At 34.7% G+C, this 23,968-nt stretch overlaps 6 protein-coding genes and 1 long non-coding RNA gene across 8 annotated transcripts; 4 read left to right on the top strand and 3 right to left on the bottom strand.

The window, feature by feature from the left end:
- The first annotated feature begins 388 nt into the window (after window positions 1–388).
- On the top strand, window positions 389–3,156 carry LOC100187313. Of its 2 annotated transcripts, none has more exons than XM_002131112.5 (2): window positions 389–1,249; window positions 2,230–3,156. In XM_002131112.5, the coding sequence occupies exons 1-2, from the start codon at window positions 725–727 to the stop codon at window positions 2,257–2,259; spliced, it is 555 nt and encodes a 184-aa protein (XP_002131148.1). In that variant the 5' UTR covers window positions 389–724; the 3' UTR covers window positions 2,260–3,156. The 2 variants fall into 2 exon arrangements, with proteins under 2 accessions (XP_002131148.1, XP_026689726.1); XM_026833925.1 differs by having other exon boundaries at window positions 392–1,267.
- A 2,061-nt stretch (window positions 3,157–5,217) lies between these two features.
- LOC100177091 lies at window positions 5,218–6,461 on the bottom strand. The gene is made up of 4 exons (XM_002130970.3): window positions 6,326–6,461; window positions 6,108–6,251; window positions 5,924–6,028; window positions 5,218–5,540 (listed from the first exon to the last, which is right to left on the bottom strand). Exons 1-4 carry the CDS (start codon window positions 6,366–6,368, stop codon window positions 5,413–5,415), a joined length of 420 nt encoding a protein of 139 aa, XP_002131006.3. The 5' UTR covers window positions 6,369–6,461; the 3' UTR covers window positions 5,218–5,412.
- Window positions 6,462–7,032: 571 nt separating this feature from the next.
- On the bottom strand, window positions 7,033–10,967 carry LOC113474138. Its single transcript, XR_003395799.1, has 3 exons — window positions 10,135–10,967; window positions 8,470–9,881; window positions 7,033–7,530 (listed from the first exon to the last, which is right to left on the bottom strand). It is a non-coding gene; the product is annotated as an uncharacterized LOC113474138 (long non-coding RNA).
- A 3,013-nt stretch (window positions 10,968–13,980) lies between these two features.
- On the top strand, window positions 13,981–15,251 carry LOC100181742 (thioredoxin reductase-like selenoprotein T). Its single transcript, XM_004225781.4, has one exon. The coding sequence runs from the start codon at window positions 14,041–14,043 to the stop codon at window positions 14,656–14,658; it is 618 nt and encodes a 205-aa protein (XP_004225829.4). The 5' UTR covers window positions 13,981–14,040; the 3' UTR covers window positions 14,659–15,251.
- LOC100179476 (exosome complex component RRP41-like) lies at window positions 15,231–17,754 on the top strand. Its single transcript, XM_002131033.5, has 6 exons — window positions 15,231–15,436; window positions 15,791–15,844; window positions 16,450–16,610; window positions 16,828–16,936; window positions 17,232–17,380; window positions 17,497–17,754. The coding sequence occupies exons 1-6, from the start codon at window positions 15,296–15,298 to the stop codon at window positions 17,624–17,626; spliced, it is 744 nt and encodes a 247-aa protein (XP_002131069.1). The 5' UTR covers window positions 15,231–15,295; the 3' UTR covers window positions 17,627–17,754.
- Window positions 17,755–18,283: 529 nt separating this feature from the next.
- On the top strand, window positions 18,284–21,597 carry LOC100181787 (E3 ubiquitin-protein ligase RING2). The gene is made up of 8 exons (XM_002130895.3): window positions 18,284–18,427; window positions 18,717–18,877; window positions 19,422–19,637; window positions 19,837–19,997; window positions 20,409–20,516; window positions 20,885–21,017; window positions 21,083–21,245; window positions 21,330–21,597. Exons 1-8 carry the CDS (start codon window positions 18,344–18,346, stop codon window positions 21,420–21,422), a joined length of 1,119 nt encoding a protein of 372 aa, XP_002130931.1. The 5' UTR covers window positions 18,284–18,343; the 3' UTR covers window positions 21,423–21,597.
- LOC108949301 (PAX-interacting protein 1) lies at window positions 21,573–23,687 on the bottom strand. Its single transcript, XM_018811097.2, has 6 exons — window positions 23,465–23,687; window positions 22,962–23,149; window positions 22,496–22,664; window positions 22,341–22,441; window positions 22,067–22,201; window positions 21,573–21,940 (listed from the first exon to the last, which is right to left on the bottom strand). Exons 1-6 carry the CDS (start codon window positions 23,670–23,672, stop codon window positions 21,788–21,790), a joined length of 954 nt encoding a protein of 317 aa, XP_018666642.1. The 5' UTR covers window positions 23,673–23,687; the 3' UTR covers window positions 21,573–21,787.
- Window positions 23,688–23,968: the final 281 nt, after the last annotated feature.

Below are 23,968 nucleotides of genomic sequence, written 5' to 3' on the forward strand. Positions count from 1 at the left end.
TAGCGGTTAACAAATGTGTTTATGGATAGCGATTCACAAATGTGATGCGGTACAACCACTACAATGGTGCTCTCTTGTGTTTCTAAAAAAAATTGTTGTGTTCTTTGGTGTTTCTATTGCCTCGGGTTGAAAGACGAAACGGGACGAAATGGGACGCGTAGCAAGAGGAGTTTGCTTAGATTAAATTTGGTTTTACGGGTCCGATTTGGCTAGACCAAGAATGTTCAAACGTTATATATTGAAAGCATAAAATGTTGTTTTGTTTTAAAATGTTAATTTTATCTAATAAATTTAGTTAATATTAAAAACATTGTCAGGGTTTAAGTTTACCCGTTACCCCGAATGTTTGCAAAAAGCTAAAAAAACTCCTAACGTATTATGTATGTTTAAAGTGTACTGATTTTAATTAAAAAGCTATAATAGTTTGATGGTACTAATTCACGGTATCAGCCAAAAGGGGAATATATATTTTGATTTTTAAATATTGGACTATATGTGTTTACCGTATAACGATAAAATATATATAAAGTTTATAATAATTTAAAAGGTTAGACGAATTAAAACAATAAAAATATACCGGCAAATATGGCCCATAGGCCCTGCATAACTGGAGTAGTTTTTATAGTATGGGCTTACTAATTTAATGTTTGGTTTTAAAGATCTGTTCGTAATTAGCAGTTTTGTACACAGGTAATACAGACATCATTTATTAGATATTGTAATAATGGTTAGAAACTACATTCGAAAAACCACTCGAGGATCTTGGTCTGAAGATTCCATGAGAAATGCTTTGTTGGAAAGATACTGTAGCAACACCAGTTTTAGGGAACTTGCTAAGAAATACAATGTTCCAAGTTCTACATTACGTAGACATGCTGCCGGTGTGTTAAAAAAGGCTTCTGGCACTAAACACCTTGGTCGTTCATCAACTTATAATGATAAGAATGAAGATATAATGATGATGGCAAAATATTATGAAAGGAATCAAAATGTGATGACAAAATATAATGAAAAGCATGAAAATGTCTTAATAAATAAATATGATGAAAAGGATCTTGTGTCTTATAATTCAACATTAGAAAGAACTGGATCTCAGTTGACCAACACAAATTTTGAAGAAATGGGATTTGAAAATGTCAACATGCAAAACATTAATTGGTATGACTGGATGAGACTGGTGAATTGGATCTCAATCAAGACATTCGGACGTTCTTACATTGAACAAGCTGCAATTACTGCAAATTCTGAGGTCAATTAACTTAAACAGGTTCTCAGTAAACGGTTACTATAATTTATTTAAAAAATATTGTAGACTCTTGAGTGTTTATTAAAAAAACTATTTCAAATTGCCATTAATTTATAACATGAGTAAGACAGGACTAAGTTAGTACCAGAAATTAGGAGAATAGCCTGGTAGAAAAAATTGACGATTCCTGTTACTTTAGCTGAAAGAGATGCAAACTGTAATTAAGTCAAGTATGTCGATGCTTTGAGAGAGTACATTCCCACAACACTTTAATACAAGGAAAATTGTAGCCTATTAATCCTGCAGTTAGTAAGCATTATACAATATGAGAGGGTTAGGTTACATGAGCGAATACTTATTCTTTACTTACCTGGTTAAATTTAATAAAAACATAGAAACGTTCTTTTAATAGTAGACAGACATCTGTTTCCCAAGAGTTACTTTTAAAATAAGCACATGAGAAAAAGGTAGAGATACAAATTTTACACATTAGTCAGTGCAGCCACCATTTACAATCAGGTACAAGTCTGTTATATTTAAATAAATATTAGATTACTAGTTTATTTTCGCAACATCTAGGTACTGATATAAACCATTTTATTCATTAACTTGTATTACACTTACTGCATTTTAAAATTGTCTTACAAACTTTGGAACAACCCATTAAATATATAAGCAATACCGAAAGTAGTGAATTTTTTTTGAAGAAATTGAGACCACCAAGAAGTGGTTAAAGAATTTGCAAGAGTATGCTCTTTAGTAGGAGATAAATTTAGTGAATATACGCTAATGTGATGAGTATTTGGTTACAGATACTGGAAGAGCAGTGCATTAGAGTTATACTTTTGGTTTATTAAACACTATTCATAAACGGTTTTACCTACAGATGTTTTCGTGACTGTGGTTTTGTTGTTAATTCTTTTCTTTGTGTTTTTTAAATTATTAGATCTTCGTATTAAAAAAACAATTTGTTTTATTTTTAGGGGATACCGAAAGAGGATTCAAGCACCTAAAAAGCTTTTAAACAGAAGGAAAACCACATGGGAAGCAAGTTAATGACCACTGACCAGAAGAACCAGGTTACTGACCAACTTAAATATCAAAATGAACTATTTCTGAAACAGAAAAGGAATAACAATAACATGTGTGCTTATGATGTTCAACAAAGAAAATTTGGGATTTGGGAAAAGCGAATCCAACAACAAGCAAAAAACAAATAGAGTATATTTTTCCAGACTGCAGTTATGATCGGTTCAGATGACCCCTCTAAAAACTGTTGGCTTTTTGTATCCCCGTGGTGGTAATTATTTTTCTCAGAGTGGTTTTAAATCACCGTTTATTTTGCCAGTGTCACAGAAATCTGGTTCTGTTAAAAAACTGGTTCCCATCGGCTACTTATAACATATTTTATTAAAAAAAAACAACTCTGGTTTCGACTAAAAATAACAGTCGTTAGATACAACATATTTTGTGCATTTCTTTTTTTAAGATTTATCTTCTTAATAAAAATTGATACATACTGTATTTTAACTTAAGGTATATGTTGTGGCTTATGACCAGTGACCACTACTGTTAAAACCTTATCAACAACAAAAAAAAGGCGACAATACCTACATTTTCACATTAAATAAAATCAACTATCTAAAAACATGAATAAATGTTTTTAGGTAATCTTTGTTCGGAACCAGATTTATAGATTTCTGATAAAATTGTTCCCTGTCTGCGCAGTAGCTGATGGGAACCAGATTTCTGCAACACGGTTACGCCGAAATGTTGTTTATGTTGCTTGATAAATTGACTTTTTTTATTATTCCTTTGAGATTTGCATATGTAGACTTTATATTGTGCCATTTCTTGTGTTGTCCTGTGAAGTTAAGTGTAGCAAAGTAAGTAAACAAAATCTATTTTTACGGTTGTACTGTCATAATTTAACAGTTTGAAAATTGAAATAATACTGTTCTTTGTAGGTCTGTACACTTAAGCATAGTTATGTACCTCCTAAAATATCTGTGCCTTTGGTGTTTAGATTACCAGTCCAAACTTTTTATTTTCTTTTTTATTTTCAGTCAGGGAAGTGTCAACAAGTTTAGAACTACATAACTGACAAAAAAGGCTATATTTAGTGAATTCAGTGGTGGTATAATGATACCTACGCCATTTTATTGATGACATTGTAAGAGGTGAAGTCAAATGTTCATTTAATTATCCTATAGCATCCGCGTTTATTTATGTCATTTGTTAATTATTTTATTATCGTCTTCACGTTCTGTTAGCCAGTTTCCAATCGACGCCGCAGGACGGAAATGTCCCACTATGTTTCCTAAACAAACAACTTCCCACACGATGGTAATCTACCGTGTCTCCTATTTGTCGCCATTGTAACGTTTCCTTTCAGATTATTTAAAATTTTCGATGAGATACGGGCGAAAGCACTCTTTGGTTTGCTTTCCAAAATAGCCGTAATTCGACCTTCACGAGTTTTATTCAAAAAGCTCGTGCTTCGCAACCAGTGTTAAAGTGATGCTGGGTTTCGCACGGACCAAAACCTGCGTGTTGATTATGACGTCATAAAAGTCATCGGATAAATGTACCTGCCCGCTTAAAGGGCCTAAACACACCCCACGTCACTTTTATTTTGTATGGTAAATTCATAAAGCGACTGTTTTATTGATTCCAAAAATACTTTGCTTATTAAAATTGGTCCAGTATAGGCGTAGATATTCGTCCTCAAACAGTGATCTCTAGCGCTACCCTTTTTTTACTACGAGCTTCGTGATTGTGACGTAGGAACGTACTAGTCACGTGACTGATTCATTCGTTAAAGCGAAACCTGCGTTTTTTTTGTGCTTTTTTGCGTTTTTTTTTGTTCTCTCGTTTTTCGCTAAAAACACTGCCTCTCGCCTTTCTCAGTGTTTCTGAATGAGAGCGGCCACGCTTCAACAATTTTGTGACGTGATTTGTCACGTGGGTAGTACACTTCTCAATTTTTTCGCCACGCAACTTTCAAATCAGTTTTATGAATTTCACGGTGTTTCAGCTGGAATATCTTTGGTTATACAGAACCGATTAAAATAAGTTAGGTGTCGTTGGAATTAGAAAAACACACTCTATCTATTAAAGCAATGTACATTTGAGTGCGTTTAGGCCCTTTAATGAGTTACATCGAATCTTTGTACGATGCTCGGATGTATAACTTTATGGGTGATTGTTTTATTTTGGTAATGTATACGGTTGAGAACTAGACAACGCGTATAAGGGACCACCGGGTTAGAGCAACTGTTCATGACATCAGCACTTTAAGTGTCTGCCGCAAAGACAAATTCACACAAACAACCATATAGCAGCGATGAGCCAGTTTTAGCGCATAATATTCAAATATCTTAACCGCGTTTTAAACAATTACCAACTGTCTATAAAAGTTGTGAGAATATGGTTTTAATTGTTTAAATATCTTTGTTTACTACCAAATGAGACGATAAAATATATTGAAAAAATGTTCCACTCCCATCTCCCCCACCCTACGTAGGCCTATATGACAGTATACTAATTCGTGGTAACAATGCAAAATATATTATTTTTTTTAAACACGGATAATTTGTACCTCAGTGTCCCATTTTTTCTCATTCTTTTCCATATATAAATAACGTCCAAATAAAAGTATAGTAAGGTGGGGGAAGATGGGACACCTTTTAACTGTATTTTCTCGTCTCATTAGGTAGTAAACAAAGAAAATTCAAATAATTATAAAAACCGTATCTTCACGAATTCCATAGATCATTGTTAATTGTTTAAAACACGATCAGGATATTTGGATATTTTGTGCTAAAGGTGTCCCATCTTACCCCACCCTACTATATTTAAAATTTCGTTTTGTTACACGTAGGCCATATATGCACAGAACAAGTTGTAAGAATGTAACCGCAAAACCAGAATTTATAGATAATGTTATACACGGTTAAATACAGACACAATTGTCATAAATAAGCTTCGTATCATTTTAATGGTGCTATATTATTCCAAAAAGAGCCACATAAATGTACAACGCATCAAATTATATAATTTAATAACCGCATATATTACAATTATTGAATTGGTTAGATTAAAAACGATAGGTTAAATTTTTACATAGGTTATATTTATTCAGAAAATGATTGCAAAATTCCTATTTAATTAAGAGAGCAAACAACGAAACTTAGAATCGAAGACAAAACAACAGCGAGAATTGTTGCCTCTTTCTTGCCAGCACCACCACCCGTAGGAGTTACAAATTGAACAGTTCCGCTGTTGCAACCGTCTGTCAAGAAAAAAAATCATTTTTTAGGAAAAACTAAAGTATAGTAGGGTGGAGAAGATGGGATACTCATTTTATTTTGGGTAATATGTGCTAAGTCCCATCTTGAGATGGGACACCCATCCTATTTTGGATCCTATATGTGCTAAAGGTGTCACCATCTTGCCCCACCCTACTATATCAACAAGGTTAAACGTCAATTGAAGAATGATTTATTGTATGAGCAACCGTTAACGCCCTGGCCTAGATTTCCGAATACCCATACAACGGCGTGTCAGTTCTAGTATGTAATCGATCCATTCATTCCTTAATTTCTTTTAGCGAAACTCGTTTCTATTTCAGCCATGTGTTTTGTTTATCAGTATACTCTAAACTCACATACTTACCAGTTGCGCAAGTTGCTCCAGTACATGAGTAAAATCCGAAGGCTCCGATGCAAGAGTGAGCTTGAGGAGTGGCACTGCATCCCCTGGTTGTTGTACTGCTTCCACCTGGAATGATTATGCGTGGTTGAAAGTAAAACTTTTGTTCGTGTTCGAACTATACAGAACGTATATATATTCAACTTACCACCGTTCTGGTTGATCAAAGATAGCGTGGTGCAGTAGTTAAAACCAGCAGGGCACGCCTGTAAGTTAGCTGCGGAAATTGAACCAGTACTGCATGAACCGGTTTCGGTGGTTAAACCGCATTGGTAGCAGTTTAACGCAAAACCTAATAAACAGAAAACAATGAACAAAGCAATTAAATGATATATATCATTATAAAAATAGTTTTGCAAACTTCACCTTGGTTTGCGAGAAGTAGAACTGCAATCACGATACGATACATAGTGGATGATCCTCTGACACGAACGTTCTGTAAAAATGTATTCTTGGCCCCCCAACAAAGAATATATATGTCGTGATGAATGGGTGCGTACTTTTCCATCGCATGGCAACCGGGCAAACGCCCAGACAAGAATTCCGGTTTGAATTGTTTCCTCCATTGTGAATGGGTATAGGAAAGCCCCCCGTTTCCTAACAAAATATTTGTTGACTCCGGCTATTGTATTAAAGTGGACACTGCCTTTGATAATATTTACAAGAAAAGTAGTGGACAATAGTTTCGCTGTTATTTTATTTACCGTTTATTGTTTTCGACAAGAGCGATTGAGTCACGCCATAAGCAGTAAAGTCTAACATGCGGCTAATACATCATGTCACACCGTATATACTCATTTTTATAATGAACCTTTTTTAATATGGAATAGTACTGTACGATAAAAAGGGATACTTTTGGGAGGGATTAAATTAAAACAACAATCAATACGCGCCTAATGGCTGTTAAAACGCCTACATTGTGACGTATAATATTGTACAAGGATGGGGGAAGATGGAACACTTTTAATTTATATTTTCTCGTCCCATTTAGTAGTAAAAAAGAACATTCAAAGAAATATGAAACTATGTCCTCATGACTCTCATAGACCATTGTTAATTGTTTAAAACACGATCAGGATATCTGGATATTATGTGCTAAAGGTGTCCCGTCTTCCCCCACCCTATATAAAGCTTTTGTTTCAAAGCGGACAATGGCGACAGCGGACCCCTTTCTAAAAAACGATGCTGACAATTCGAAACTCAACGCGTAAACAAAGGCAGCAACATTTAGCAAACGTGTATATCAATTCTACCATTATAGTTACTGGTCGTTTATTTGCTCTGAGTATATATATTAAAAATACAGTAACATTGCTAGAATAAACATGCATCATAAAGCAATTAACATTAAATAAGCTCATGCGTCATCGTTAAAAGGGTCGGTGCTGGGTTGTTTATTTTATTTGGTCCTGGTTGCCTTGCATTGCGGAATTAATCCAGGGTAGGAAGTGGTAAACATTTGTATAAACTCCGGGATATTCAGCATGGCATCCTGTACCTTGTGGTACAATGCCTGCAAGATACCAGGTGGAGTCTGGCCGATAGCAAGCCAAGGAACCACCGCGCACACTCTGTAAAAAAACACAATAACAATCAAAAGGTGAAGTGTCGTTATGAAACATGCCAAACATATTGTTGAACACTCAATATAGCTTAAATTATGGATAAAATCAGAACAAAAATACCGTTTTAAAATTATATATAGTAGGGTGGAGAAGATGCTGGTACTCCTTTTTATTCTATTTTCTCGTCCCGTTTGGTAGTTAAACAAAGAACGTTTAAAGAATTATAAAACCGTATCCATATACGACTTCGATGGACCGTTGTCAAGCTTGATTTTCAATGCGTCAAATCTTATTTCGTGTTTTTATATTCCGAATAAGAAAATGGTTTATGAAATAAAATTAATTAGAATTTTAAACCGTCTCTTCCTACCCCGTCTGTTTGCGAATCTCTAAATATCGCATCGTGTGTTTTAATATATTTCTTTGAAGTGTTGTCATCCGTTAATAAAGGTAGGATAGTACAAATTCAGGGTCACTCAAAAAACGTCATATATTTTGATTTTTGAAATATTGGGTAATATGTGTTTAAGTATCGTATCTTACCCACCCAACTATATATCAAAATAAATTATAATTAAATTTTACTCTGCGATCCATATAAAGCAATTTATTGCCGCGACACCATGTGCTCACCCCTGAAGGATTATAGTATTATTCTGTAACAATCCGATTAATCATTGTTGAGCCCGCGGGTGATTGCCCGCGCCTAATTAAGTACGGCGTCTCTTGCCGCATTACGTGGTGATAGCCACGTAATACCACGTGTCGGCTGGCCGGTGATCCAGATAAAACGGTTGGCACTCTTTTGATTGTGATTGTACTGGCCGGACGTATTTGCTGCTATACTATGTGTGTACCTGATTTTATACGAACCGAATAAATAAGTAACAATTCTACTATCGTAGTTAGAACATGTAGGCCTACTAAAAGATAAAACGAACATACGTAGCAAGGATAGTTGGGGTAGGCTCCACAAGTGTCTATCCCGCCTGCGCAGATATGAGTTCTTTCGTCAATCCCAGGCAAGAAACCTCTGCACAAATCCAAAGAAAACATTTTCACCTGTGCAAATAGCAGCTTTCCTTCGGGAAGTGGTCTGTAGCTAAGATATTGTCCCCACCATCCTGAATTGTAATATGATATTATATAATTGAATGAATCAACGTAACTATAACTTATCGTGTTTTGCGACTGCCGGACACACGCAGTTAAAGGTGCATCGACAGTCGCACCCAATATCCTTTGGATATGATGCGATCACTCACGGAGCGTGGGTGACCGGCAATAAGTACGATAGTAATATTAAAATTACGCTACTTGTTTCAGTACCGAATCTCCTTGCCGGTTCGGTTTTGTTTTCCCAGTAGGCTGCTAGACAAAGAGGGACTCCTGGACAAACGGTTTTCACATCCTGCGGCAAACTTATCGGCTCAACATTTGATGAAGAGTTGAAAGCATTTGAAAGTCGTAGAAGAGCAATGTCATTTACTGGTACAATTTCGTCCGCCTCTCTGTAACCTGTAATAGATATTGCGTTAAAGTAAATCGGACGTATACACAGCATATGTTAATGTGAAGTAATGAATACTGTTAGCCCATAACCTGAATAAATGTGAATGTAACTTACTTTATCCTCTCGTGGCCGGAAAAAGGACAGTCGTTATAACACGAATGTTCTGTTTCATATACACCTCGTGCCAGCTTACGAGTTTACTTTCAAATTTGACGATAAAAGAGTTGAAACAATGCCATGTTATTCCCCAGCATAGTGTTACATTGTTGCATCTTACCTTCGGAAATTATATAATTTTCCACTGATACCGTATAACCGCCTTGAGCTACCTGCCACGATGAAGATGGAATTGGAAAGTTTGGACGACTGTGAAACAAAATCATTGTCTGAATGTGAACTGTGAGATACGCGTTATAGAATAAAAAAAAAACGTTTTGCAATGAAACTTAAAACTATTTTTCGTTTTAAAATTGTAATGGAATATATAACCTGATATTTCCGTCGTTTAAACAATAAGCTGCTGTGAGTGCTCACGTATCGTTGATAAGAACCGCGCTGCAGTCTTTCTCAGTGCCTTCAAAATCTCGAGAAAATTTTAACTAAAGAAAATAATGTAATAGTTTATTTTTACTTTGATAATTGCCTAATTAAGAATTCATAACAATGTTCGTATATGAAATACCGAAAATATTCCACCACTTCTGAGTTTAAAGTTTTAAAATATTTAAAATCCCCCGATATCGGGTATGAGATAGATCTAAATAGAAATATGTAGTTTCGAAATGTTATACCATCCAAGGAGATGTGAAGTGAGATGACGAAGATGGCGTCCAAATATTATGATCTATTGAAAATAAAAATATAACAGAGTGAGGTAAGACGGGAACCAACAACAGAAAATTAATAATAACTTATAATCAAATTTATATTTTTGTGCCACAAATTGGGTTTCGCTACAATATATTTCGGACAAGCCACTTATAACTTATTATCTTCAAGTGCGTGTGACTGAATTTCCTAATTGTATTTTAACTATTAACAACGCCCGCCAGATGAAAATCTGGAACATTGCAATTTTTATATAATTTAACACTCACCGTATATGTTAAACGTCGGCTGGAACGTATTTGCACAGCGTTTGCTAACCCCGTGAACAATACAAACACCCAAAAGGCCATTATGCTGCTTAGTTAGACTGCAATTGTTATCCAATGTAACCTTTTAAAACGTATAAATATAGAATTTCGCTGATTATAAACCTAGTTTTAATCGACTTTTTAATTTCGCCTCTACTTTTTAGTTGTAATCCCTTTACATTGCTCTGGTTCTTTATTACTATTATTTCTCTTCACATACAAACATGCTGTGCGTGTACTAGATATTAATCACGTGAGAGTAGACTCTTTGTATAGAAAGCCATTCATATGTGAATTAAAGTAGAGAGCCATTTATATGAATATCACCCTACTTATTATCAGTTATCTGATTTTCGACTTACCCAGAACTTGTTGATACTATATTTTTGGCCCAAACGCATTCCATATTTGGATGGGCACTGGGCAATAAATAATTTTAGTTCGTCAAGTTTTGTTGGTCAAACTTCAGATAACTGTTGATAAGATATTTACGACGCCATTTATACTTTCGTGCATTGCATACAATTCACTTATTTAGAAGTCCGACTTTCCACATGTAAACCTCCATTACCGATGCTATTTGTAAACGCGTTTTGACTATGCTCATTTGTAAACGCGATTTCAATGATCATATTGAGATCAACATTTTAAAAAACGGTATTTGCCGTCACAAGTTTTAAGTTATAGTTGCTAAATATTATACAAAACAGTCACACAAGTTCCACACTCTCAACTCAAAAAGGGGCACGATATAAAAGTGCTGTGTTAGAAGTGTAATGTGATGACTGATGTAGGTGTTTACCCAGTAGTTTTCCTTTATCTGATAATTTAACTGTCAACTGATATTTCTTTGTTGTTTTATTTAATTTGATCTTTGCCGCCATACTCGAAGAGATATAATAGGGCGGGGAAAGATGGGACACCTTTCATTCTATTTTCTCGTCACATTTGGTGGTAAACAAAGAACATTCAAGGAATTATAAAACCGTGTCCTCACGATACCCATAGACCGTTGTTAAAACACGATCGGTATATTTGGATATGTGTGTTAAATGTGTCCCGTCTTCTCCCACCCTACTATACAATTTTGTAAAATATTGCTTTGTATTTTAAATTAATTTATATGTTTCCGGAAGCTCTGAACTTAGAAATCGAGTCGTCCTCACTTTACTGTTGTGTCCCCCCGTCAGCATATATCATCTGTAAATATTTAGTGTTTTATCCATAGACTCCTTAAGATAAGGGCAGGAACCTGCCATGCTCTGGGTTTGTAACTTGAGTCCGAGGGTTAACTTGAGTCCTGGACTAAAATGATTTCCAGAGAAGCTAGAGACACATTCTTGGTATCCATATTAGGGTATTTGAGAATGGCGAGTTCAATAGTGATACTTCCAATACCATCCGAGATCATTTCCAAGGTCAAAAAATATATTTTTAAGGTCAAACTACTGAATTTTAGTCATTTATATGCCTATTTGTGCTTGTAACTAAAAAACTAAAACATTTTTAAATAAGTCTGTGACGAAGCATGATATTATGCATCTAATGGTTGCTATCTATCATCGTTTACTACTGTACATTTTGTTTGTTTCTCGTTCAGAAGCTGTATAGCTGACGATTTCATAGGGTCTTTGTGCTGTTTTCTTCTTTGGTTGCAGAGGCAACTATGAAGAGACGCCCTAGTAAAGGTCATATCCTTCCCAAAAGATCCTAAGGAGAGGGAAAGATGAATATTGGCAATGCCAAATGCGAAAGAAAGCTTTTTAACTGTAAACAGGTGTCAGTTGGGGGCGGCAAACGACCCAAAAGAACCGCCTTCAATTTTTTTTTCTTGAGTACCAAAATCAGCTTTGACGCAAGTGACATCAGCCTGACGCCCAACACCACCGTCTACGTCAGAAGTAAAAGCTGAAAAGGTGCGGGCAGCTAAAGAGGCTGCCCGCAGCAACCCTTCGGACTCAAGTTACAAACCCCGAGGTCGTAACCTTACAGTCCTTATCTTAAGGAGTCTATATGGTTTTATTCAATACAATACTATAACGCATTCATTCTAGAAGTTCGCCTACACCATTGGCATTACATCATCGTTATGATAATGCATCCTACGATAATCATTAGCGTAAGCAGATTTAACACAAATGCGCAAGCGATACTTCACAGTTATACTGTTTAATATTGTATATTCATTTACTGTTATATATTCATTTATGCTAACTAGAAATCTGAAATAAAGAGAAACGTATAACATGACTTCATCAAGAAAGTTAAACGTATATTATACATCACGTGAGTCGTACTAACAAAATAAAAGTTCGCCATAAATTAGCATCGCCCCTAGGAAGCATTAATTTACGTCGAATTAGGCTAACGGTATAACTAAGACGTTGAAACGTTATTTCCTGACAGACATTTTTTTTATTTTCTTTGACGTATGTTGTAGTACAATGGCCCCACGTACGCCATGTTTACTTTAATTTACATTGTATTGTCTGTAGTGTGTAACGGTGAACGTTATTTCTTTTTCTGTTTTATCAATAAGCGTGTTTCATCCACTGTTGTTTTAAAGTTACGATACTCGTCGTGACCGAAAATCTAAATAAATATAATTCATTCATTCGCAGCACCTCTTTGTACGGCTGATTGAAGACAGTAGTTTTTTTCTGTCACGATGTTTCGTTAGTTTCCAAAATAAATGGTCGTTACAACACGGATATATGTTCTGTTTTATACACCTTGCGCCAATAATGAGTTACCACTTACATGTAACTTTATTAAAGTTGTTTTTTTTTGTACTGACAATTTGAACTACCCATTAGGGACCACTGGGTTGAAGCAATTGCTGTTAAGTGTCTTGCCCAAGACCACATACGCCAATCCAGTGACCAGGCCTTGGAAGTACTGAGTCCAACCCATTGTTACTTAAAGGGCAAATTGGACCATAGTTTGTGTCCAAAATAACATGGCAGTAGGTATGTATGGAAATGGAATTACATGTTTCGGTAATTTTAAAGGAAAATTGGTATCAAAAACAAATTTAAAAGTTGGTAAGTCTGAAAAACATGTTTTTTTTTTGTTTTTTTTTGTATCGAAAAAGGTGAACACGGGAGATAGAAGCGGTTTGTTTGTGACATTTTAATCATTTAAGAGGGGTAATTTTGTTTTATATTTGCAGAGAATGTAAGTTAAGATATATATAAGCAATTTTACGCATTGCCACAGAAGAAAACCGCAAACAAAACCTCACAAGTTTGTTTAAACCCATTATGAAAGTCACCGCTTTTGCTCGGTTTTGGACATTGAGCCATTCTGAACGTTGTACAGTGTGGTTTAAGCTGAGTTTTGTTTGTTAGCTTGGTCAATAAGTCTTATCGCTGTGGCGTAGGGGTGTCGGCTCTCCATGCTGTTCTGAGACAAATGATAAAAAAAACATGTCAATCCATTAGAGCTACGCTCTCTTATTACTTTATTGTTTCTATAGCAGAAAAGTTACCACTAATTAACTATGACTCAGCATTTCTTTTGTGGGCAAAATGTTTTAGCGCAAGCGTGTTGTAGTTTTGCTTACAATGTATGAATTTATGATGCAATAGATTGACATTCTACAGCGATTATTTTTTTGTACAATTGGCAACAACACGTCAGTCTTTGGGAATATTTTGTATAAATATATTTATAATTTATATTTATAGGCTAATAAGGCTATGGGCTATGGCCATTATATATATTTAATAAATATTAACAGTATACTTTAGTTACAGTTTTGTTTTATGTTTTATACTACGTCGTATACAACATTATCTAAAATGGACATACATTTTTAATTCATTTTCGCACTGGGTTTTGAACGACTTTTATTCTTATTGCAGCATGGCCAATTTTAGCCTTGTGAGTTTATTTATAGTCGGTGCAATTTTTATGTCATGGAAAGACTTGAGTCGTAACGTGGAAGTTGAAGCTGGCAGTGCAAGTGAAGATGCTCCTATACCAAAACTGAAAAACCAGTTCACTGTACCAGTGGTCAAGTTTCTTATCTGCCAATCCTGAGGTTACCGTCGTGCCTTCGAAGAATATGCGCAGATTATTAATCAGCGCTATTCGGAGGTACGCATTGATGGGGGAAACTACCCACCCCCTAAGTTTAACCAAATGGCTGCTATGGTATTGTCTGTAATTAAGTTTATGTTGATTGGTTGTATTCTCACTGGTGTCAACCCGTTCGAAAAAGTTGGCATGGAAACACCTCAGATTTATCACTGGGCGCGTGAAAATATGATTTACGCTTGCATAATGTTGTTCTTTTTCTCCAACGCCATTGAAACTCAACTCACATCTACTGGTGCGTTTGAAATATTACTAAATGACGTCACAATCTGGTCAAAGCTGAAATCAGGAAGAGTGCCCCGTGTGGACGAATTGATGCAAATAATCGACTCCCAAATAAACGTCGGAAAAATGAATCCTACGGACAACTTTGTGCAATCATAAACTGAAGATGGTGTTTCGAAACTTTTCAACTTTAGCAATAGTTGTTAAAAAACTATGTGGTGTTGGTGTCATTAGCTGGCATTAATCATTTCAACTTCTAACAGATGTTTTAAGATTCGAAATAGAAAGGTCATGGAATTTTACAGGATTTCATTTAAAAAATAAAAACTGCAAACTGTCATTTCACATTTATATATATTTTGTTAATTTGTTTTATTTGTTAATCTTATGTCCTCATTGGTATGTGATTTTTTTCCATTTATTGCATTGTGTCTTCATAGTTTATTTATGATTCACTATTCAGATATTATACATGGGTTTAGGCAAATTTGTAGTACGGTAGCAGGAGCTGGTACTTTCGTGAACATTTCTGTTGTGGGATTTTAATCAAATTTATGATGGTTTTATGTCGAAAGTTGAATGACTGACATAAACTTGATGTAGCTTATTGGGTAGATAAGCGTATTGATTATATTTCATTTGCAGTTTAATGATTTTTCGTTGTGCTCGTTCTGTGCTACTTTACAAATTTTATGGACTGTATAATTTGTGCACGTGGTAACATCAGCTTCATTCTATTGTTTGTCTTCAGACAGTTAACATGGTATAGTTATAAAGTTCTGTATTAATAAGCAGAATGGCGGGCTTTGAGTTAATATCGGATGAAGGCTATAGGTTTGATGGAAGAAAGCCAAGTGAATTAAGAAGAGTAAGATGTAACATGGGTGTGTTTACACAAGCTGATGGTTCTGCTTATATTGAACAGGGTAATACCAAAGTAAGTCCATATTTAGGCAAGAACATTGCCAATAGAAACATTTTTGATGACAACTACGTATGCAAATCAAATAAAGATTGTTTTAGCATAGCGTATACTTCTGTGGAGTAAATTGCAATACCATTAGCACCTAAAACCGATATTTCCCGATCATGTTTTGCAAAAATAACAACGATCTTTTACAGTTGCAGAGTTACGGTTATACCATTCTGTAAATATTCTTTTCTACCAAATCATTGGGACAATAAAAGAGAAAAATCCTCCATCGTATCAGACACTACTATATATATGTGCTTATTTTTATAAAAGTAGTTTGTTGGTTATAAATATACAGTTTAATTTACTTTCATCTAGGTTCTTGCTGCCATATATGGTCCACATGAGGCATCAAATAACATGAGGAGTAGGGTATGACATTTTTACCAATGCCAATATTTAATAAACATGTTAGTCATCTTAGATGACAATATATTAAAGTGTTTTTTTTAATTAAATACTTTTGATATTTGTTTTTTAATGTTTTTTTTTAATTTTGTTTATTTATTAATTATTATTATGTATATCCATTATTATATATTTATATATAACTAGAGATTAATATATATTTGTATGTAACTACCGATATGCGATATCATTTTTACCTATATATATATTTGACACTATAAGGAAACATAAAATGACCAGTAGGCCTAGTTAAAATTAATTGCTGTATTCAAGATCTTACAAGTTATAGTAGAGAAAAATAGTGGTCTGCATGTTCTTAAAGTATAAATTATAAAATTAAGCTAACTATGTCTCTCATGTGCTGCTTTTGTACGAAAATAGGGAACACATGATTGACGTTGAACTTTTATCAAGTGGTTTTTTACCGATACTGAATATCGATAAACGTACATATCGGCCGATAATATTGTAAACCGATATATCGGTTGACCTCTATACATAAATAATTAAAAAAATAGTTAGCCTAATTTGTTTTGATTTGCAAGTAAAATTTAAAATCTTTTCTTTAGGTTTGCTTGGACAAATGTTTTATCAACTGTGAGTTTAGTCAAGCAATGTTTAGCTCAGCAGAGCGAAAGAAAAGATCCCGTGGCGATCGAAAGGGAAAGGATATGTCGGCCCATATAAAACAAACATTTGAAGCAGCAGTTCGTACACAGTTATATCCAAGGTAAGTTGTAAAAGCACCACTTATAACACTGTGTAGTGCACTTGCTGCATCATCAGTGCTTGTTATTCTGTTTACTTTATGAAGTTTTGCTGTACAGTTGTATTTTCGTCAAAAGTACACAACTTAATTGTTCTTTATAAGCTGATTCTTTATGAATTAGTTAATTTCATAGAAGTGTAATCAGTAATTTTTAAATTTTGATGTATTGTATTTGTAGATCACAAATTGACATTTACCTACAAGTACTTCACTCTGATGGTAGCTTGTATTGTGCTTGTGTTAATGCTGCTACACTTGCTCTCATTGATGCTGGTATAGCTATGAAAGTAAGCTTCTACAATATTTTAAATTCCATATATTCATCTACCTACTTCTGCCGAAACTGTTTAGTGCATTTAATTCTTTTATTTTTGCCCAAGCAATTTTATAAACAGTGAATTTTAAACATTGTTTATTTAGCAGGTCTACTTAATATAGCAGGATATATTATGTTGTTATTGTTTCTATACCTTCAATTGCCAATTAGTACCCAGTGCATTAAAACCTAAAATAATAGTTGGTTAAATAAACACTTTACAATCTAGCATTCATACTGTCAACACATTTATAACCACTATACAGGATTATGTATGTGCTTGTTCAGCAAGTTTAACTAAGGAAACTTCACTCATTGATATCAATCATGTGGAAGAATTAGCTGGATGTGCTGAATTCTCTGCTGCAATCATGCCCAAACTTGATCAAATCATTTATTCAGAACTAAATGGCAGGTAATATAAATATCTTAACTGTTACCATTGTTTACTTACTATATAAATACTCTTTATTTATATCCTGAATTTCTAACCATATTCTTCTTTTCGTTGTTTTTCTGCTGAATTTTCAGGATTCATCAAGATGAGTTGGGTCAATTAGTGGATGCTGTAACAAATGGATGTAAAGATATTTTCGCAGTTATTGATCGATTTGTAAGAAGTCGCTTAGAAGAAACTGCCTCGTATTTCACACATTCATAACTTTTTGTACTTTGCAGTTGTTTTAATCATTTTCTTTTACATTCTGCTCTTTGCGTGTTGCAGTATTGTATTATGAGATGTGTTTTTTAACGCTGCCTTTCTCAATAAAATACAACTTCAATGTGAAATTTTAACTTTGTTGCGTTAGTTTTCCTATTTACTACTGAAATACGTTATGTGTATGGATGCTCTTCAAAGAAGATTTTTATTGGACGAGTTTATTGTCAAGTTTCAATGGTAGGTGATTTTGAAACTGGTTATCTCTTTACTTAACATTTGAACGTAACCAAACAGAATAGTAAAAGTAGTAATTGTCCGCATCGGCGATTTCAGGCTCTCTTGTTTGTAAATGCACAAGAAACAATCAAGACATTACCTACGATTTCCGACATTGTCGAAACAGAATGTGGGTAATCACAAAGTTTAACTTTGGGTAATCATATACGCGGTGATTCGATAACTTTTGTGACAACAGTTTGTTGATAAAGTAAAATAAGGGTTAATCTTTAATGCAACATTTAGCGTATGACTGAAGTATGGATAGTGAGGACGAGTGTGACGTGTGTTGCTATATATACCCTTATCTAAGGTGAAATTGATAAGCCCTTTTCTATTTAATATCGGATTTGGTTAAAACTAATCGCGCTCAACTTACTCTACCCATTCTAGGTAAAGACCAAAGTTAGTTAAGAGTTTCTTAGTATAACGTACATCGTTATGTCACAAAGTAACAACACTTCGTGTGTGCAAACAAACAAAACGTGGGAGCTTACCCCGTATGAACTACAACGTACCCCACAGGTAAAATAATTAGGATTTGTGGGTCGTGTAATTAACCTTTCAGTTGCCTGTCTATATTTTCTAAAGAGTGGTGATATATGCAAATTACTGCCAACCTTAACTATGTTATACATAAAGATTTATGTCAAATCTGTGTAATCTTTACATGGAATATAAAAAACTATTTTGAGCCACTTTAGTCGATCATTAGGCAAATACCTACGCAACAGTACGTATCACAATTAATGTACCAATGGCTTAGTTATCAAAATTTATTTTAAATCTCATAAAAAAACAAACTTGTTTGTAGGAGGTAATAACAGACAACACAGAAATTGCTGTTTCACCAAGAAGTTTACACAGTGAATTGATGTGTCCAATATGTCTGGACATGCTGAGAAACACAATGACCACCAAGGAATGCCTCCATAGATTTTGTTCCGAGTGCATAACAACTGCTTTACGGAGTGGGTCAGTATAAAAATTCTACTACGTTTATATAAGTTGAATTATAAATGTAAGTTATGTATTTCTTAAACGTATAAAACAATTGCCTGGGTGTGGATAAAAAGCTTACCTATTAACTAGAGGACAACAGGTTTGGGACCTGATGTTTCTGCTATGTGGATAAGACACCGTTTTTGAGAATAATGAATTGAGGCACTGTACTGATTGAGGCACTATACTAATATGAATTGAGGCACTATATAACAAGGATAAATGTGTATCATTTATTTTTAGGGTCATGGTTTTTTAAAGTAAAAGGTTTTTGTGTGTTGGAAAGAATGGAGTAGCCTCTATATATACATATATTTCTTTTATGAAATGTGGTGTATGCGAATCTTATCTGATAATCAATCGTATAGGTCCAATAAAAAAACCACCAAGGCCCAACCATCTTTTAACGATTTTTTATAAAAAAATACTATCTATAATGAACGATATATTTTTTTACAAAATTTACATAGCAATAGCAAAACCTGCTTAATGTATGATATTTATCATGTAACTTTAGAAACAAGGAGTGTCCAACATGTCGTAAAAAGTTGGTGTCGAGAAGATCCCTTCGTCCCGATCCAAACTTTGATGCTCTCATTGCAAAAATATACCCATCGCGAGATGAGTATGAAGCACACCAAGCTAAAGTCCTCCAGAATATAACCCGCCATCATAATCAAGCTGCCTTAACTGCCAGTATAGAAGAAGGTCTAAAATCTCAAGCCGCTAGTAGGTCTGTAATTGCCACTTCAACAAATACTGTTATAAATCATTATTTTCTAAAATTAATTTGAGCAACTTGCAATTTTCTTCAACATTCTGTTTATTTTTGTGTCAGACATTTTGCATGGACAGTCATGGACATTCGTTAGTTTATAGTGGTATGCACTATGCAGTGAAACTTTTAAAAAAATACATTTTTTTGTGTGTAGGTTGCAGAAAGTGAAAAAGCAAGACATCAGTACACCAACCACAACACAACCTACAACAGGGGCTTCTAATGGCGATACTAATAGTGGTTTAAGCAGAGAGAAGGAGAATACTGATTCCTCTTCACAAACACATTCATCTGTGAGGACATCTGAAGAAAGAGGTGAAAAAAGTAGTTTAAGTATCAAGATTTTATATTTTACTTTGGCATAAAATGATTCGAAGGTATGCCTTGTAACCAGAGAGTAGCAATACCTAGTCTATGACCTAATTCGCTACTATATGTGTAAAGTACACATAGGCGTCTAAGTTTTGATTATCCAGGTTAGGCAAACTCATAGTTACAAATATCAACTATTATATTTTATAAAATACATAAATCGTTTGCATTTGTTTACTTCATTGTGGAGCAATTAATAGGCAATGTTCCAAATTCCTGTAAGACCACGTTAGGTGCCTGTGAAGCAGTGAAGGTACATATTGATATTACTAATTTCTCTTACCAGGTTGTCACTAACAAAGTGTTCAAATTGTCAAATGTAAGTAACATTCTTTCATTTATTTGTTTCAACAGAATCCGATGTTTCTAATTCACCACCTGTCAATAAAAAACGAAAAATTTCTGAAACAACAGAAGAAACTACCGTCACAACCACTAGTGGTGCTCCGTCTCCTGTTCCTGGTAAATTGTTTATTTTAACTGATATTTTAAAATCTAACATACAGTTCGGTGCATTGGCAAAGTGGTTAGTGCGGTAATGGGTTCCAGGCTAGTAGCTTCTACCGTTGTGGGCGTATGTGTTCTTGGGAAAACACTTAACGGCAATCGCTACAACCCAGTGGTCACTAATGGGTTATCCAAATTATCAGCCATGCATTAAAAAAAATTTAACACCCACCGAAAAGTAACACACATGGTAACTCGTAAGCTGGCACGAGGTGTATGAACACCCGTGTGATAATGACTATCAATTTCCGGCCATGCGAGGATAAAGTAAGTTACATTTAACATAAAAAATACCCATACTAACTCATGCTTTACATGCATAGAAACAAGCTCAAATTCAGCTTCAGTTGAAAAGCAATCTGTTAAAAAAGAAGCGCCACAAGCTGCCCTGTCTGTTGAGCTTGAGTTACATCCACATCCGGATCAAACCGGTTCCAAAGTTGAACAAACTGTCAGGTCAGTACAATAACTCTACACCAACACCACTGTTTACCATTATCATCATCTGCTAAATTATTCAGGTTTATTAAAACTTCTGTACATGCAACTGTACATCATGTTGCTCAATACATTGCGCTGCGAAACACTGTTGAAAAACAAACGACCAAAGGAACTGTGGTTCCTACCGCGTTGGATGTCTATCCTGAATATACTATTTTCGTCAAAGAAAATGAACTGTATAAGGTATGATTATTGACATATTGTTGCCTGAAGTATGTCATTACATGTTGACAGATTTTAAGCTGTGTAATACGCTTATCATTGCAGGATTTGGAGTTAACAGAGACACTTGAAACGGTGCAAGAAAAATATTGGAATCCTGATAACAGACCGCTGGTTTATTATCTTAAGAAATCTTGAAAGAAAATTTTAATTTGTTCATGCAGTTGTTGATTATTCTTCAGTGGTAGGCAAGACGTGAAAACTCTTGCATTTGCAAATATGTGGATCAATAAAAACAAAGGAGGCAGGACCATAAACAAATAAAATAACTAAATAACCAGAAGAATATTTTGCTGGTGTTTATTCGCATTCAAACCTTATCAATAACAGTTGTTTATATATTTCCAATTTTATGGGCAGCTGAAAAGTACAAGCATATTGTATACAAGCATATTGTATACGTGTCCGAAAACAAGAACACTGAAAAACTGGAACATAAATCATGATAACAGGTTCAAAGCACTGTGGTCCCAATTAACACAAGAAATATAAAATGTTTTCAACTACAAGCGGTAGTAGTCCATGTCTATAGTCTGCTTTAAAACACCGGTCAGTACGATCTCCGCATTATAAACAGGGATTCCTTCTCTTCGAATGGAAAGATAAGTTGCCTCATCTTCGTTGCACGAAACGACAAACACACGATTGTTCGGTGACTGGAAATGCAAAACTAAATAAGTTTTTCAGGAAAACTAATATACAAATCCGTTTAAGAAGTGTTTAACCTACAACTGATTAGACAAGAAAAAGGTAGAGGTCGCAGAACATGACAGATAACTGACCGTTCTTGAGTTCATATGTTTGAGGACAGAGATTGATGGCATTCGTGTAAGAACTCGCCCACCGGCACATTCAATGATTTGTTTCATTGTTTTTTTCTCTGGAACAACTTTCTCAGTGATACAGAACAAGCAATCCTAAAATAAGTTTTAATTAATATTAGCCAACAAGTGTTAGCTTACAAGACATGTAGCACACATAGAGGTTATTTGAAAGGTTATGCTTTAGCTAATGTGGCAGACTAAAGACAGCTAGCATTAAATTGCATGTAATTACTTTAAACAACGGCAAAGCTTTTGCTTTTAACACACTTCCTTGCAGAGTAAACTTGAACTTCTCCTCCATTTGTTTGTCAGATAACCAATAATTGTCCTCGTCTGCAGAAAATAGAAATTTGTATTGTATAACAAAAGAAATAAAAGCAATCTTACCCAGCAAAACTCCTTTTCTGAAGCTATCCTCAATCCACTGTGGTGTAACCACATATGAGCATGAAGACACGCAGCAGAGAAACTTGACAGTACGTGAAATATTTCGAGCCACAAGGTGGGTGCAGAGAGTTAATGTGGTGACAATCTGAGCATTCAACGATTCCAGTTTCTGTGCGAGGATTGAATATTTGTATCAGTTTTAATGTTATTACTATATACTAACAAATTTTATTAAAATCAGACAATTTAAACGCTTCTTTAGATGCAAGATACATGTAGTAGGGTTGGGGAAGATGGGACACCTTTTCATTCCATTTTCTCATCCCCTTTGGTAGTAAACAAAGAACATTCAAAGAATTATTAAACTATATCATGGTGACTCACATAGAGCGCTGTAAACTGTTTGAAAAAAAGGATCCAGATGTTTGGTTATTATGTGCTAAAAGTGTCCCATCTTCTTTAATACCTTTGTCAAATCCAGTGTAATGGAAGCACTGAAACCAGTAAAACAAACGCGCGGTAGAGCTTCAAAGCTTTCTTCTTGTCTTGCTCGTTTTGCAACCAGTGGACTCTGAGGAAGAGACGGAAATTTCCGTTTCACACTTGACTTGGCTAAACACTCAGGAGTGATAGCAATTGGTTTTCTCCATGGTTCTACAACATTACAATAAAGAGTTGAATTAGGAAATATAATGTAATAATAATAAATAAGTTGCATGGTATATGTGAGTCGTGAGAATATGGTTCAGAATTCTTTAAATGTTATTTGTTTACTACCAAATGGGATAAGAAAAATACATCTTCCTCCACCCTACTATATCTACATTAAACCCACGATACTTTAACTATCCAAACAGTTTTCTAAAGTTGTGCAAATCGATTATTTTCAGTTTTTTATGCACAAGCACACAGTTTTTCTCTAAACACAATTTTCTACCTTAATAAAATTAACTACTTTTGTCAACTTACCGAGCAAACCTCTCGCTTTATTCAAGTCAATGAGCAACCCAGATTGAAGATCATCACCAAACTTCTGATATACAGGTTGGTGAAGATCAACCTGCCCTGTGTCGCTCTGCAGTAAGTCACGCAACCAACGTAGCGATACACAAACCACTGACCACTCTTTTGCTTTCTCACACTTTAGACTATCTGGACTGTAAAATAAGCGTGCCATTATCAGATATCTATTTTACAATACTGTTATCGTACTTAATTATATAGCATTCGTATTCGGTAATTTGCCGTAAAATGCCATTATCAGATTTCTATTTGGACCATAATTAATTATACCTTTTTTGTATGGTATATAGTAGAATTGGGAAAGATGGGATACCTTTAGCCCATAATATCCAAATATCCTGATCGTTTTATACAACTAACAACGGTGTATGCGAGTCGTGGGAATATGGTTTTATAATCCTTTCAATGTTTTTTGTTTACTACCAAATCTGATGAGAAAATAGAATGAAT

This window comes from Ciona intestinalis, chromosome 3 (genome assembly GCF_000224145.3).
Source record: "Ciona intestinalis chromosome 3, KH, whole genome shotgun sequence".
Lineage (NCBI taxonomy): Eukaryota > Metazoa > Chordata > Ascidiacea > Phlebobranchia > Cionidae > Ciona > Ciona intestinalis.

Bases quoted from the DNA above. Each gene is read 5' to 3' on its own strand.
- LOC100181787 (XM_002130895.3), top strand. From the start codon at position 18,344: ATGTCACAAAGTAACAACACTTCGTGTGTGCAAACAAACAAAACGTGG. The intron at 19,998-20,408 runs GTGAAAAAAGTA...TTGTTTCAACAG, and splicing joins GAGGACATCTGAAGAAAGAG to AATCCGATGTTTCTAATTCA. The intron at 21,018-21,082 runs GTCAGTACAATA...TAAATTATTCAG, and splicing joins AAAGTTGAACAAACTGTCAG to GTTTATTAAAACTTCTGTAC.
- LOC108949301 (XM_018811097.2), bottom strand. From the start codon at position 23,672: ATGGCACGCTTATTTTACAGTCCAGATAGTCTAAAGTGTGAGAAAGCA. The intron at 22,665-22,961 runs GTATTAAAGAAG...ATCCTCGCACAG, and splicing joins TTACACTGGATTTGACAAAG to AAACTGGAATCGTTGAATGC. The intron at 22,202-22,340 runs GTAATTACATGC...AACTTATTTTAG, and splicing joins AAGCTTTGCCGTTGTTTAAA to GATTGCTTGTTCTGTATCAC.
- LOC100187313 (XM_002131112.5), top strand. From the start codon at position 725: ATGGTTAGAAACTACATTCGAAAAACCACTCGAGGATCTTGGTCTGAA. The intron at 1,250-2,229 runs GTCAATTAACTT...TTTTATTTTTAG, and splicing joins CAATTACTGCAAATTCTGAG to GGGATACCGAAAGAGGATTC.
- LOC100177091 (XM_002130970.3), bottom strand. From the start codon at position 6,368: ATGTATCGTATCGTGATTGCAGTTCTACTTCTCGCAAACCAAG. The intron at 6,252-6,325 runs GTGAAGTTTGCA...TCTGTTTATTAG, and splicing joins TCTACTTCTCGCAAACCAAG to GTTTTGCGTTAAACTGCTAC. The intron at 5,541-5,923 runs GTAAGTATGTGA...TTTTCTTGACAG, and splicing joins TGGAGCAACTTGCGCAACTG to ACGGTTGCAACAGCGGAACT.
- LOC100179476 (XM_002131033.5), top strand. From the start codon at position 15,296: ATGGCGGGCTTTGAGTTAATATCGGATGAAGGCTATAGGTTTGATGGA. The intron at 15,437-15,790 runs GTAAGTCCATAT...ACTTTCATCTAG, and splicing joins TTGAACAGGGTAATACCAAA to GTTCTTGCTGCCATATATGG. The intron at 16,937-17,231 runs GTAAGCTTCTAC...ACCACTATACAG, and splicing joins ATGCTGGTATAGCTATGAAA to GATTATGTATGTGCTTGTTC.